The 15,387-nt window shown below is 39.7% G+C and overlaps 1 protein-coding gene across 5 annotated transcripts in view; it reads left to right on the top strand.

Moving 5' to 3' along the window:
• The window catches only part of LOC131929659 (regulator of G-protein signaling 22), a 48,493-nt gene that overhangs the window by 9,729 nt on the left and 23,377 nt on the right, over nt 1-15,387 (top strand). For all 5 annotated transcript variants that reach the window (XM_059285969.1, XM_059285968.1, XM_059285966.1 and 2 more), the window contains exons 4-10: nt 7,857-7,919; nt 8,106-8,336; nt 9,610-9,798; nt 10,168-10,405; nt 11,771-12,659; nt 12,995-13,156; nt 13,423-13,606. In XM_059285969.1, the coding sequence (XP_059141952.1) occupies nt 7,857-7,919; nt 8,106-8,336; nt 9,610-9,798; nt 10,168-10,405; nt 11,771-12,659; nt 12,995-13,156; nt 13,423-13,606 (1,956 nt within the window). The remainder of the gene's footprint in view (nt 1-7,856; nt 7,920-8,105; nt 8,337-9,609; nt 9,799-10,167; nt 10,406-11,770; nt 12,660-12,994; nt 13,157-13,422; nt 13,607-15,387) is intronic.

The following is a 15,387-nucleotide window of genomic DNA, read 5'->3' as shown; positions in this document are numbered from 1 at the left end:
AGGTCCTAACACATTAAGCCTAAAGTCAACAAACACAGTAGCGATATGCTTGAAGATCCTAACACATTAAGCCTAAAGTCAACAAACACAGTAGCGATATGCTTGAAGATCCTAACACATTAAGCCTAAAGTCAACAAAGACTGGTAGCGATATGCTTGAAGATCCTAACACATTAAGCTTAAGTCAACAAACACTAGTAGCGATATGCTTGAAGATCCTAACACATTAAGCCTAAAGTCAACAAACACTGGTAGCGATATGCTTGAAGATCCTAACACATTAAGCCTAAAGTCAACAAACACTAATAGCGATATGCTTGAAGATCTTAACACATTAAGCCTAAAGTCAACAAACACTAGTAGCGATATGCTTGAAGATCCTAACACATTAAGCCTAAAGTCAACAAACACTAGTAGTGATAAGCTTGAAGATCCTAACACATTAAGCCTAAAGTCAACAAACACTAGTAGTGATAAGCTTGAAGATCCTAACACATTAAGCCTAAAGTCAACAAACACTAGTAGTGATAAGCTTGAAGATCCTAACACATTAAGCCTAAAGTCAACAAACACTAGTAGTGATAAGCTTGAAGATCCTAACACATTAAGCCTAAAGTCAACAAACACTGGTAGCGATATGCTTGAAGATCTTAACACATTAAGCCTAAAGTCAACAAACACTGGTAGCGATATGCTTGAAGATCTTAACACATTAAGCCTAAAGTCAACAAACACTAGTAGCGATATGCTTGAAGATCCTAACACATTAAGCCTAAAGTCAACAAACACTGGTAGCGATATGCTTGAAGATCCTAACACATTAAGCCTAAAGTCAACAAACACTAGTAGCGATATGCTTGAAGATCCTAACACATTAAGCCTAAAGTCAACAAACACTAGTAGCGACATGCTTGAAGATCCTAACACATTAAGCCTAAAGTCAACAAACACTAGTAGCGACATGCTTGAAGATCCTAACACATTAAGCCTAAAGTCAACAAACACTAGTAGCGATATGCTTGAAGATCTTTGCTAGGGTCTGATGGCTGGAGGAGTAGCGTCCTGTTTTCTAACCAGCTTTTTTCAGACATCACTTCTGGTGTATGGGGTCATCCATAAATTACGTCACACTCGTAGGGGGGGGGGGGTCCGTAATTTTGTGACGATGTGTGATGAGGGGGGGGGGGGGGTTCAGATGTTGCGACGTCACACTTTTGCATTATAAAAAAGCAATGTTAGAAAATGAATTTTAATTTTAGACGTTATTTCGCGTTTTAGATAACTGTTTTAATAAATTGTAATAATAGTTTAGACAAGATTTTAGAAAAAATATCGACGTTTTAAAAACATTCCACTGCAATTTTGAGGGGGGGGGGGGTGTAGGTTGAGATGTGACGTCATTTTAGGGGGGGTCTGGCTTTTTGTGACGACGTGTGACGGAGGGGTAAAAATCGTCAAAAAAAGCATGACGTCATTTATGGATGACCCCTATATACAAAAAATATACTTTATCCAGTGTACGTCCCTGGAGATTTTAAGTGCTAGTTCCCCTCCCCGCAAGATGCAATTTCAACCCCCCCCCTCCCACACCCCCGCAATAAAAAAAACCTGTCGGAACCCATGATTTCTAACCTCACCATATAGGCTACAGTCCGCTACAGTGAGACATCGGCTCTACCCTGCCGCCATCAAAAAGCCATTATAAAGTTACAAAAGTTTTTTTTTTTTTAATTCTGCCCTAACAGGATTTCTCCGTGTTACACGCAGTGTTGTTTGAAACTATATTTGCTAGATCGATAACCAATCGATACGTGTCATTGAACGGGAATGTAGGTGGACAAAGTTTGGATACAGAACCCGAGTTTATCTAGTATGTAATAACGAATCGATAATTGCCATGAAAGACGCGGGTCGGCGTGGATTATCAGGTAGACGGTCGCCACCACGGGCAGGTAGTTTATGTACTAGATCATGTACATGCCCAACTGTACCAGGGGAGGGGAGACTACTTGTAACGACAGGGTTATGGCGATTATGATTATTTACTGGTGTTCTCCCCTTACTTTAGTCTCCATGCTAATCTGACAGAAAGCGTAGGCTTATAAACTTGAGGCAGAATAGGTGTTGTTATGGATTATGGATAATGTATTACAATTAGGTATTACAATTAGGCTGCCTATATGCTATATTAGTGTACAAAAGACAACTGTCTAACACTACACACCCGTGTCCCCAGTCCCAACATAATCAAGTGTGAGATGGCCTGTATCTAATTCTAGAGTCTTTTTATATGCTCGCTGTAGTTTAGAATAGCTGTGTAAGTAAAGTGTTAATTTTTTTTTAACCCGCCAACACTCTAATGTTGACCTGGGTTACTTTGTTAGCAGCCCCTAGTAAATGTGTAGATCCGTCTATTAAAATGAGATTAAACCAGTCAATATTTCCACTAGCTCTTTTGTCTGAGTATGTAAATGACCAGTGCTTTATGTATGTTAGATTACCTGTTGAGCTGCGGAAGTCAAGCTTTTAAAGCCACATTTATCATGCACTTGCTTTGGGCTCTATGGTGTGGTTTAGTCTGTATCTCCAAGTTATTGCTTTAGCAATAAAAGTAAAAACTTGCTTGATTATCCTGTCCTTAAGCCTTGATAAGCCAGCCATAGCCCCAAATGTAGGTAGTGCATGATTAATGCATTAAGAAAATATGCCATGCTTGATTAGTCCTACACAGTCTAGAGTTTAGCCATTAGCTATTGATTTAACAATAATGTCACCGTCCAGCAGCTCATGATTGGCCTCACACGGATAAATATAAAGCTCAGTTTTTTCTTTTAGGCTAAATTTTGTCTTAGCTCTCAGTTAGGTGTCTCTTGGTAGCACAGGATATGTTGGATAGGATAAATTAAGCATTAGATAGTTTGTTCTCTAAGCAAAGGGCCTGACTCAAATCTAAGGATAATGTAAAGTTCATTGAGTAGTTGTAAACAATTTCATGGTATGGACACTGTGTGATGCCTTATACTGATATAGACAGACATGATGTAATACTGTTATAGACAGACATCATGTAATACTGTTATAGACAGACATCATGTAATGCTGTTATAGACAGACATGATGTAATGCTGTTATAGACAGACATCATGTAATACTGTTATAGTGATGTAATGCTGTTATAGACAGACATCATGTAATGCTGTTATAGACAGACATGATGTAATACTGTTATAGACAGACATGATGTAATGCTGTTATAGACAGACATCATGTAATACTGTTATAGACAGACATGATGTAATACTGTTATAGACAGACATCATGTAATGCTGTTATAGACAGACATCATGTAATGCTGTTATAGACAGACATGATGTAATACTGTTATAGACAGACATCATGTAATACTGTTATAGACAGACATGATGTAATGCTGTTATAGACAGACATCATGTAATGCTGTTATAGACAGACATGATGTAATGCTGTTATAGACAGACATCATGTAATACTGTTATAGACAGACATGATGTAATACTGTTATAGACAGACATGATGTAATACTGTTATAGACAGACATCATGTAATACTGTTATAGACAGACATGATGTAATACTGTTATAGACAGACATCATGTAATACTGTTATAGACAGACATGATGTAATACTGTTATAGACAGACATCATGTAATACTGTTATAGACAGACATCATGTAATACTGTTATAGACAGACATCATGTAATACTGTTATAGACAGACATCATGTAATACTGTTATAGACAGACATCATGTAATACTGTTATAGACAGACATCATGTAATACTGTTATAGACAGACATCATGTAATGCTGTTATAGACAGACATGATGTAATACTGTTATAGTGATGTAATGCTGTTATAGACAGACATCATGTAATGCTGTTATAGACAGACATGATGTAATACTGTTATAGACAGACATCATGTAATGCTGTTATAGTGATGTAATGCTGTTATAGACAGACATCATGTAATGCTGTTATAGACAGACATGAAGTAATACTGTTATAGACAGACATGATGTAATGCTGTTATAGACAGACATCATGTAATACTGTTATAGACAGACATCATGTAATACTGTTATAGACAGACATGATGTAATAATGTTATAGACAGACATCATGTAATACTGATATAGACAGACATCATGTAATACTGTTATAGACAGACATCATGTAATACTGTTATAGACAGACATGATGTAATACTGTTATAGACAGACATGATGTAATACTGTTATAGACAGACATCATGTAATGCTGTTATAGACAGACATCATGTAATGCTGTTATAGACAGACATGATGTAATACTGTTATAGTGATGTAATGCTGTTATAGACAGACATCATGTAATGCTGTTATAGACAGACATCATGTAATACTGTTATAGACAGACATCATGTAATACTGTTATAGACAGACATCATGTAATACTGTTATAGTGATGTAATGCTGTTATAGACAGACATCATGTAATACTGTTATAGATAGACATGATGTAATACTGTTATAGACAGACATCATGTAATACTGTTATAGACAGACATGATGTAATACTGTTATAGACAGACATGATGTAATGCTGTTATAGACAGACATCATGTAATACTGTTATAGACAGACATCATGTAATGCTGTTATAGACAGACATGATGTAATGCTGTTATAGACAGACATCATGTAATACTGTTATAGTGATGTAATGCTGTTATAGACAGACATCATGTAATGCTGTTATAGACAGACATGATGTAATGCTGTTATAGACAGACATCATGTAATACTGTTATAGACAGACATGATGTAATACTGTTATAGACAGACATGATGTAATACTGTTATAGATAGACATGATGTAATACTGTTATAGACAGACATGATGTAATACTGTTATAGACAGACATCATGTAATACTGTTATAGACAGACATGATGTAATACTGTTATAGACAGACATGATGTAATACTGTTATAGACAGACATCATGTAATACTGTTATAGACAGACATGATGTAATACTGTTATAGACAGACATCATGTAATACTGTTATAGACAGACATGATGTAATACTGTTATAGACAGACATGATGTAATACTGTTATAGACAGACATGATGTAATACTGTTATAGACAGACATGATGTAATACTGTTATAGACAGACATCATGTAATACTGTTATAGACAGACATCATGTAATACTGTTATAGACAGACATCATGTAATACTGTTATAGTGATGTAATGCTGTTATAGACAGACATCATGTAATGCTGTTATAGACAGACATGATGTAATACTGTTATAGACAGACATCATGTAATGCTGTTATAGTGATGTAATGCTGTTATAGACAGACATCATGTAATGCTGTTATAGACAGACATGATGTAATACTGTTATAGTGATGTAATACTGTTATAGACAGACATCATGTAATACTGTTATAGACAGACATCATGTAATACTGTTATAGATAGACATGATGTAATACTGTTATAGACAGACATGATGTAATACTGTTATAGACAGACATCATGTAATACTGTTATAGACAGACATGATGTAATACTGTTATAGACAGACATCATGTAATACTGTTATAGACAGACATGATGTAATACTGTTATAGACAGACATGATGTAATACTGTTATAGACAGACATCATGTAATACTGTTATAGACAGACATGATGTAATGCTGTTATAGACAGACATCATGTAATGCTGTTATAGACAGACATGATGTAATACTGTTATAGTGATGTAATGCTGTTATAGACAGACATCATGTAATGCTGTTATAGACAGACATGATGTAATACTGTTATAGACAGACATGATGTAATGCTGTTATAGACAGACATCATGTAATACTGTTATAGACAGACATGATGTAATACTGTTATAGACAGACATGATGTAATACTGTTATAGACAGACATGATGTAATACTGTTATAGACAGACATCATGTAATGCTGTTATAGACAGACATCATGCAATGCTGTTATAGACAGACATCATGTAATACTGTTATAGACAGACATGATGTAATACTGTTATAGACAGACATCATGTAATACTGTTATAGACAGACATCATGTAATACTGTTATAGACAGACATGATGTAATACTGTTATAGACAGACATGATGTAATACAGTTATAGACAGACATCATGTAATACTGTTATAGACAGACATCATGTAATACTGTTATAGACAGACATGATGTAATACTGTTATAGACAGACATCATGTAATGCTGTTATAGACAGACATGATGTAATACTGTTATAGTGATGTAATGCTGTTATAGACAGACATCATGTAATGCTGTTATAGACAGACATGATGTAATACTGTTATAGACAGACATCATGTAATGCTGTTATAGTGATGTAATGCTGTTATAGACAGACATCATGTAATGCTGTTATAGACAGACATGATGTAATACTGTTATAGACAGACATCATGTAATGCTGTTATAGACAGACATGATGTAATACTGTTATAGACAGACATGATGTCATACTGTTATAGACAGACATGATGTAATACTGTTATAGACAGACATCATGTAATACTGTTATAGACAGACATGATGTAATACTGTTATAGACAGACATGATGTAATACTGTTATAGACAGACATGATGTAATACAGTTATAGACAGACATCATGTAATACTGTTATAGACAGACATCATGTAATACTGTTATAGACAGACATGATGTAATACTGTTATAGACAGACATCATGTAATGCTGTTATAGACAGACATGATGTAATACTGTTATAGTGATGTAATGCTGTTATAGACAGACATCATGTAATGCTGTTATAGACAGACATGATGTAATACTGTTATAGACAGACATCATGTAATGCTGTTATAGTGATGTAATGCTGTTATAGACAGACATCATGTAATGCTGTTATAGACAGACATGATGTAATACTGTTATAGTGATGTAATGCTGTTATAGACAGACATCATGTAATGCTGTTATAGACAGACATGATGTAATACTGTTATAGACAGATATCATGTAATGCTGTTATAGTGATGTAATGCTGTTATAGACAGACATCATGTAATGCTGTTATAGACAGACATGATGTAATACTGTTATAGTCATGTAATGCTGTTATAGTCAGACATGATGTAATACTGTTATAGACAGACATCATGTAATACTGTTATAGACAGACATCATGTAATGCTGTTATAGACAGACATCATGTAATACTGTTATAGACAGACATCATGTAATGCTGTTATAGACAGACATGATGTAATACTGTTATAGTCATGTAATGCTGTTATAGTCAGACATGATGTAATACTGTTATAGACAGACATCATGTAATACTGTTATAGACAGACATCATGTAATACTGTTATAGACAGACATCATGTAATACTGTTATAGACAGACATGATGTAATACTGTTATAGACAGACATCATGTAATACTGTTATAGACAGACATGATGTAATACTGTTAAAGACAGACATCATGTAATACTGTTATAGACAGACATCATGTAATGCAAAGAATGAAACAGATCGAGAGCTGCATTTATTTGTTATCAATGGTTGTTGATGTTGAAGTTTGTAGAGTGATGAACGTTGAGGTGTTGGTGAACTACCACCAGCACTGCATGGTTTGGAGGAGTAAGTTGCTGGGGTGGTATGTGAATGTTGGGGGGGGGGGGCTGTTGTTTGTTTACCATTATGTTATGTAGAAAGTTGAAAACAAATTATTTTTAGTTTTTAAAAAATCGACTTGTTTATGTCATCAACAGGAAGAGTTCCTAGTTCATGATCCATTGTTTGTGGAGTTCTTCAATGCATTCTTATCTCTCCCAGTAAGACATTTTTTTTCTACATATTGATCTTTTACTTAAATAGTCATTTTTTTTAATTTACTATATTTACCTTATTTACTACATAAAATAAACTTCAATTCAGTTATTTCTATCTAAAAAAAACTAAAATAAAAAGAACTATTTCAGAAAACTTGTAGACATCTGCTTATATGAATACACTTGCAGTCTTTTCCAGAGCCTATCTGTTTTAATGTTGAGACTGGTGGTTTTGAAGTGGTTAGTGATGGCAAACAGAAGTTGGCACAGCAGATTAAAGAGGCAGTTAGATCACAGCACACAATGTCCAAAAAATATGAAGTGACAAGACACCACGCTTTTTCAGACATTCCAGTTATTCCAATAGAAGATTCCAACAGGCCTGAGGCTGTAAAGATTGACACATCTTTTCAAGTCATAGTAAGCAGTTTCTGTTTGGATAGAACTTCTCTTTATATTTCAGTTGATCATACATCTTTTCAAGTCATAGTAAGCAGTTTATGTTTGGATAGAACTTCTCTTTATTTTTTAGTTGATCAAGTTGTGCGCACACAATTACAACCTGGGTTATATACCCCTGAGTCCACCCAGCTCTATTGAGTACCTGACTTATGCTGGGGAAAGTAAAGGCATGACAATACAATCCATTCATACGCTGGGGTCAAAGAAACAAACACTGCTTTGTCTGCCCTGTGACCAACATCCTACTACAGTCATATAGTCATCATGGTTGGGTGGACAACATCCTACTTCAGTCATATAGCCATCATGGTTGGGTGGACAACATCCTACTTCAGTCATATAGCCATCATGGTTGGGTGGACAACATCCTACTTCAGTCATATAGCCATCATGGTTGGGTGGACAACATCCTACTTCAGTCATATAGCCATCATGGTTGGGTGGACAACATCCTACTTCAGTCATATAGCCATCATGGTTGGGTGGACAACATCCTACTTCAGTCATATAGCCATCATGGTTGGGTGGACAACATCCTACTTCAGTCATATAGCCATCATGGTTGGGTGGACAACATCCTACTTCAGTCATATAGCCATCATGGTTGGGTGGACAACATCCTACTTCAGTCATATAGCCATCATGGTTGGGTGGACAACATCCTACTTCAGTCATATAGCCATCATGGTTGGGTGGACAACATCCTACTTCAGTCATATAGCCATCATGGTTGGGTGGACAACATCCTACTTCAGTCATATAGCCATCTTGGTTGGGTGGACCTAAGAATTGGAATGCAGTCATTTTTCACTAGAGGGATTTTCTGAACTAAACTTTTCAACCAACCCACAGCAATTCACTTTTTAATCACATCAAGTGGGAATTTAACATTTCGGAAGTTTCAACAACTGATTGACAGGAGTTAGGGGGGGGGGGGTCAGCTTCTGGTCACAATCATGCAGCATCTACTTAAACCTATTGTTGAACTGTTCTAGCTTTTATCACAAACATACATTGATTTAGTCTGTAGAACTTAAACCATTTTATCAAGGACTTTTGTTTATTAACATAGACAGTAATTAAGTAGAAATATCTCACTGCAATTATTAGATTAGAATTTCAAAAGCAAAATCACAAGCCCATACAAATGCATCATATAAACAAATACGTAAGCTTTATAATGTTGGCTCCATTTTTTAGTAAGATGTTTAAAGGCTATTTTTGACATCAGACTTTAAACAAAGACCAAGGCATCTACTGGATCAAAGCAGAGCGACTACCCATCTTCCTGGAAAGTGATTATTATTTTCAATATCGTCTGGCTAAAGTTATATCTCAAGTTCGTATCTTCAATGATAAAGGGGAGTTTGTCGTCATGAAAATTGATTACTCCAGTAAAATCAAGAAAAAGAAAAGTGCTGTAAGTGAAATTTTTACTGAAAAAATGTTTTTAAAAATCTTTGGTGGGTTGTTTTTTTGTACTAGTTTGATCATTTTGTGTTTTTTATTTTAAACATTTTCTGTGAAACTGTGGTACGATTTAGAGTGTTACACATAGTTTTGTTATTATGTTGTTTAAACATTGTTTCCTAACTCGAACTATTCAGCCACTACTATTCAAGGTGTCCAACTTTATTCTGCTTTGCTGTTTCAGAGTTAAAGAATAATTTCTTATTTTGACACATAGGCCACCAGTAATTTGAAATGTTAAATTTTTTTTTATTGTTATGTAGTTTAAAATTTGCTAGCTATTGTGGCTTCCTCTCATCTTTGAAACATGGGCACACAGGTGGAGGTGCCGCCCCCCAATGTGGAGGACATCATCATGAAAGAAATGTTTGTCAGCTTTGGAGATGTCCGTGGTGCGGCTAAAGAGGCGTGGTTCACCCAGGCCAAGCAGGAGCTGAAGCTAGAGCCCACGTACACAAGCCTGGGCCCCAAGCTGGCATCCACCGTACAGACAGCCATACTTCCTGCGGAGAAAAGCTCCGTCTTTCACAGCCAATATTTTGGGGTCTACACACCAGGTAGGGAGCTTTAGTTTGGGACACCAGGTAGGGAGCTTTAGTTTGGGGTCTACACACCAGGTAGGGAGCTTTAGTTTGGGGTCTACACACCAGGTAGGGAGCTTTAGTTTGGGACACCAGGTAGGGAGCTTTAGTTTGGGGGTCTACACACCAGGTCGGGAGCTTTAGTTTGGGACACCAGGTAGGGAGCTTTAGTTTGGGGTCTATACACCAGGTAGGGAGCTTTAGTTTGGGGTCTATACACCAGGTAGGGAGCTTTAGTTTGGGACACCAGGTAGGGAGCTTTAGTTTGGGGGTCTACACACCAGGTCGGGAGCTTTAGTTTGGGACACCAGGTAGGGAGCTTTAGTTTGGGGTCTATACACCAGGTAGGGAGCTTTAGTTTGGGGTCTATACACCAGGTAGGGAGCTTTAGTTTGGGACACCAGGTAGGGAGCTTTAGTTTGGGGGTCTACACACCAGGTCGGGAGCTTTAGTTTGGGACACCAGGTAGGGAGCTTTAGTTTGGGACACCAGGTAGGGAGCTTTAGTTTGGGGTCTACACACCAGGTAGGGAGCTTTAGTTTGGGGTCTATACACCAGGTAGGGAGCTTTAGTTTGGGACACCAGGTAGGGAGCTTTAGTTTGGGGGTCTACACACCAGGTAGGGAGCTTTAGTTTGGGACACCAGGTAGGGAGCTTTAGTTTGGGGTCTACACACCAGGTAGGGAGCTTTAGTTTGGGACACCAGGTAGGGAGCTTTAGTTTGGGGTCTATACACCAGGTAGGGAGCTTTAGTTTGGGGTCTATACACCAGGTAGGGAGCTTTAGTTTGGGGTTGATACACCAGGTAGGGAGCTTTAGTTTGGGGTCTATACACCAGGTAGGGAGCTTTAGTTTGGGGTCTATACACCAGGTAGGGAGCTTTAGTTTGGGGTCTACACACCAGGTAGGGAGCTTTAGTTTGGGGTCTACACACCAGGTAGGGAGCTTTAGTTTGGGGTCTACACACCAGGTAGGGAGCTTTAGTTTGGGGTCTACACACCAGGTAGGGAGCTTTAGTTTGGGGTCTATACACCAGGTAGGGAGCTTTAGTTTGGGATGTGATGGACATGGTCTTTTCATGCTGATAGACAGCAAACAATGGACTTAAAGGAGACTATTTGAAATTTTTGGAATGTTTTAAAGCAGCTGAATGTTTTATTTTTAATTTGTTTTTATTCATTGTTTTCATGTTGAGGTTTACACCCATTATATTTCTTCTTCTATAAATTCACTGGACTCTCCACTTATTCTAAAGGATTTTATGGTATTCATAGCATTTTTTACAGTTGCCTTAATACTTGACCTCACCAATTTCATTTGATGATTTACATTAATTTACAGTGCTAAAAGGCCCCAATGAAACAGAGCCTTCCATTAATGATCAAACAGCGCTAGATGAGCATCTGTTTGTCAAAGAAAAGCCTTTCACTCCACGTCCTTCTGACAAGATTCACTCCTCAACAACAATGCTGAGGAGGAAGATCCCAGGGGAGCAGGAGGCTGACGAGGAGATGGTCCCCCCTGGCAACGTTATGTTCATCTATCCCAAGCAGGATAACCAGAGCACTGATGCAGAGTCTGGTATTGGTGAAATAGATGAGAAAGATGAGGATTTCGAGAAGCGTTTATTTGCCCAGCCTATAATAGATCAAATTTACTACGACGGTACCTGGGAATCTGGTGGCACCGGCCAGATCATACTGAGATCCATAGAGGAGATGGGTTCAGTTATTGTTGGTGCCGTCATGAAGAAAACTCTGGCGGATATGCTGGACATTGATGAGAAAATAGTCCTGGCTGACCCAGCGGTCAGCAGCATATACCCTTCCATGGACCTGACCTGTGTGTCAGTGGACAGACTGGAGAGTCTGTCCGTGGTCAAGGCTAGCGACGTGGAAGAGCTAAACTATGTTCTGCAGTCCCTAAAAGCCCCCCATGAAGAAGACACGGTGGCTGACAAAGAGCCAATCCACATAACCTGGGATAAACCCATGCCCAAGTCCGCAGAGGAGGAAAGTGATGCAGACTCCCTGCTGGACAGTGACGAGGACTTTGAAGAGCGGGACATTCATTTCCGCCGCAAGAAGGACAAGTGGCATAGCTTGACTAGTTTGAAAGGGATCATGGCCTTTAAGAAGTTCCTGGAAGGCACACACGGGGAGAAGTACTGGGAGCTTTGGGTAGATATTGATAAAGGGAGGCTCATCAACACTGAAGAGGAAAAAAAAAGGTTTGTGTCACATTTTGAATTATACCATCAGACTTCTTACAGGGGGGGGGGGGGGGGGGGGGGGAGCACTAGCCAGGCATACCACAAATTGGCTAAATCAGGCTGACTGGTTTATTAGAAGAAACCGGTGTCATCATTACATTTTGGCCACATGTAGGGATGTATTCCTGATGTTAGATGTTTTCAGATACATCATGTATATGAGTGATGTTTGCTGTTTTCATAAACATCATGTATATGAGGGATGTTTGATGTTTTCAGATATATCATGTATATGAGGGATGTTTGATGTTTTCAGATATATCATGTATATGAGCAATGTTTGATGTTTTCAGATATATCATGTATATGAGGGACCGCTACTACAAGAAAGGTTCACCCTTTGAGCTGTCCTATGAAGACAAAAAGAAATTGGGCCTTGAAAACCTTTCCAGTTGGTGTCCTAAATATTTGTTTCAGGTCCACGCTAAAGTTCTGGAACCATTGGTTCTATACTGGTATGTTGTTCTCAGTATCTCAATGTTAAACATGTATGAAATCCAGGCAGATTTCGTGGTTTTATACTTGTATGTTTCTCTCAGTGACTCAATTTAAACATGTATGACATCCATAAACTTTTCCATGTCTAAAGATAAAAAGTAACGAGCTACCAGGAAAGGTTAGATATCTTTAATTGCCTGTACAAAAACTAAATCATTACTTAAGTGGTAAATTGATAGGGTATATGTTGTTAATTTAAATGTTGTCATGTGTTACAATACAGGGCACCCAGATATCTACTGAAGCACCTACTACGTACCCATCCTGAGAAGTATTACCTTTATAATCAAATGAAGTCAGCCACACCTGTGAAAGAGTCTGACCCCTACCCCCACACGCAAGCACTGCTCCCCCTCAGACCCAAGTCCTGCTGTCCCAGGAACAGGAAGGGACCTGGAATTGAGGAGGTGAGTACACCATGTCACCTGTCTGGGGCTAGAGAGGTGAGTACACCATGTCACCTGTCTGGGGCTAGAGAGGTGAGTACACCATGTCACCTGTCAGTCTGGGGCTAGAGAGGTGAGTACACCATGTCACCTGTCAGTCTGGGGCTAGAGAGGTGAGTACACCATGTCACCTGTCTGGGGCTAGAGAGGTGAGTACACCATGTCACCTGTCTGGGGCTAGAGAGGTGAGTACACCATGTCACCTGTCTGTCTGGGGCTAGAGAGGTGAGTACACCATGTCACCTGTCTGGGGCTAGAGAGGTGAGTACACCATGTCACCTGTCTGGGGCTAGAGAGGTGAGTACACCATGTCACCTGTCAGTCTGGGGCTAGAGAGGTGAGTACACCATGTCACCTGTCTGGGGCTAGAGAGGTGAGTACACCATGTCACCTGTCTGTCTGGGGCTAGAGAGGTGAGTACACTATGTCACCTGTCTGGGGCTAGAGAGGTGAGTACACCATGTCACCTGTCTGTCTGGGGCTAGAGAGGTGAGTACACTATGTCACCTGTCTGGGGCTAGAGAGGTGAGTACACCATGTCACCTGTCTGGGGCTAGAGAGGTGAGTACACCATGTCACCTGTCTATCTGGGGCTAGAGAGGTGAGTACACCATGTCACCTGTCAGTCTGGGGCTAGAGAGGTGAGTACACCATGTCACCTGTCTATCTGGGGCTAGAGAGGTGAGTACACCATGTCACCTGTCTATCTGGGGCTAGAGAGGTGAGTACACCATGTCACCTGTCTATCTGGGGCTAGAGAGGTGAGTACACCATGTCACCTGTCTATCTGGGGCTAGAGAGGTGAGTACACCATGTCACCTGTCTATCTGGGGCTGGAGAGGTGAGTACACCATGTCACCTGTCTATCTGGGGCTAGAGAGGTGAGTACACCATGTCACCTGTCTATCTGGGGCTAGAGAGGTGAGTACACCATGTCACCTGTCTATCTGGGGCTAGAGAGGTGAGTACACCATGTCACCTGTCTATCTGGGGCTAGAGAGGTGAGTACACCATGTCACCTGTCTGGGGCTAGAGAGGTGAGTACACCATGTCACCTGTCTATCTGGGGCTAGAGAGGTGAGTACACCATGTCACCTGTCTATCTGGGGCTAGAGAGGTGAGTACACCATGTCACCTGTCTATCTGGGGCTAGAGAGGTGAGTACACCATGTCACCTGTCTATCTGGGGCTAGAGAGGTGAGTACACCATGTCACCTGTCTGGGGCTAGAGAGGTGAGTACACTATTTCACCTGTCTGGGGCTAGAGAGGTGAGTACACTATTTCACCTGTCTGGGGCTAGAGAGGTGAGTACACCATGTCACCTGTCTGGGGCTAGAGAGGTGAGTACACCATGTCACCTGTCTATCTGGGGCTAGAGAGGTGAGTACACCATGTCACCTGTCTATCTGGGGCTAGAGAGGTGAGTACACCATGTCACCTGTCTATCTGGGGCTAGAGAGGTGAGTACACCATGTCACCTGTCTATCTGGGGCTAGAGAGGTGAGTACACCATGTCACCTGTCTATCTGGGGCTAGAGAGGTGAGTACACCATGTCACCTGTCTGTCTGGGGCTAGAGAGGTGAGTACACCATGTCACCTGTCTATCTGGGGCTAGAGAGGTGAGTACACCATGTCACCTGTCTGGGGCTAGAGAGGTGAGTACACCATGTCACCTGTCTATCTGGGGCTAGAGAGGTGAGTACACCATGTCACCTGTCTGTCTGGGGCTAGAGAGGTGAG

This window comes from Physella acuta, unplaced genomic scaffold (genome assembly GCF_028476545.2).
Source record: "Physella acuta isolate Inbredline_101_S28 unplaced genomic scaffold, ASM2847654v3 ptg001661l, whole genome shotgun sequence".
NCBI lineage: Eukaryota > Metazoa > Mollusca > Gastropoda > Physidae > Physella > Physella acuta.
The sequence above is the reverse complement of the archived record's forward strand: the minus strand, read 5'-3'. Positions and strand labels throughout refer to the sequence as shown.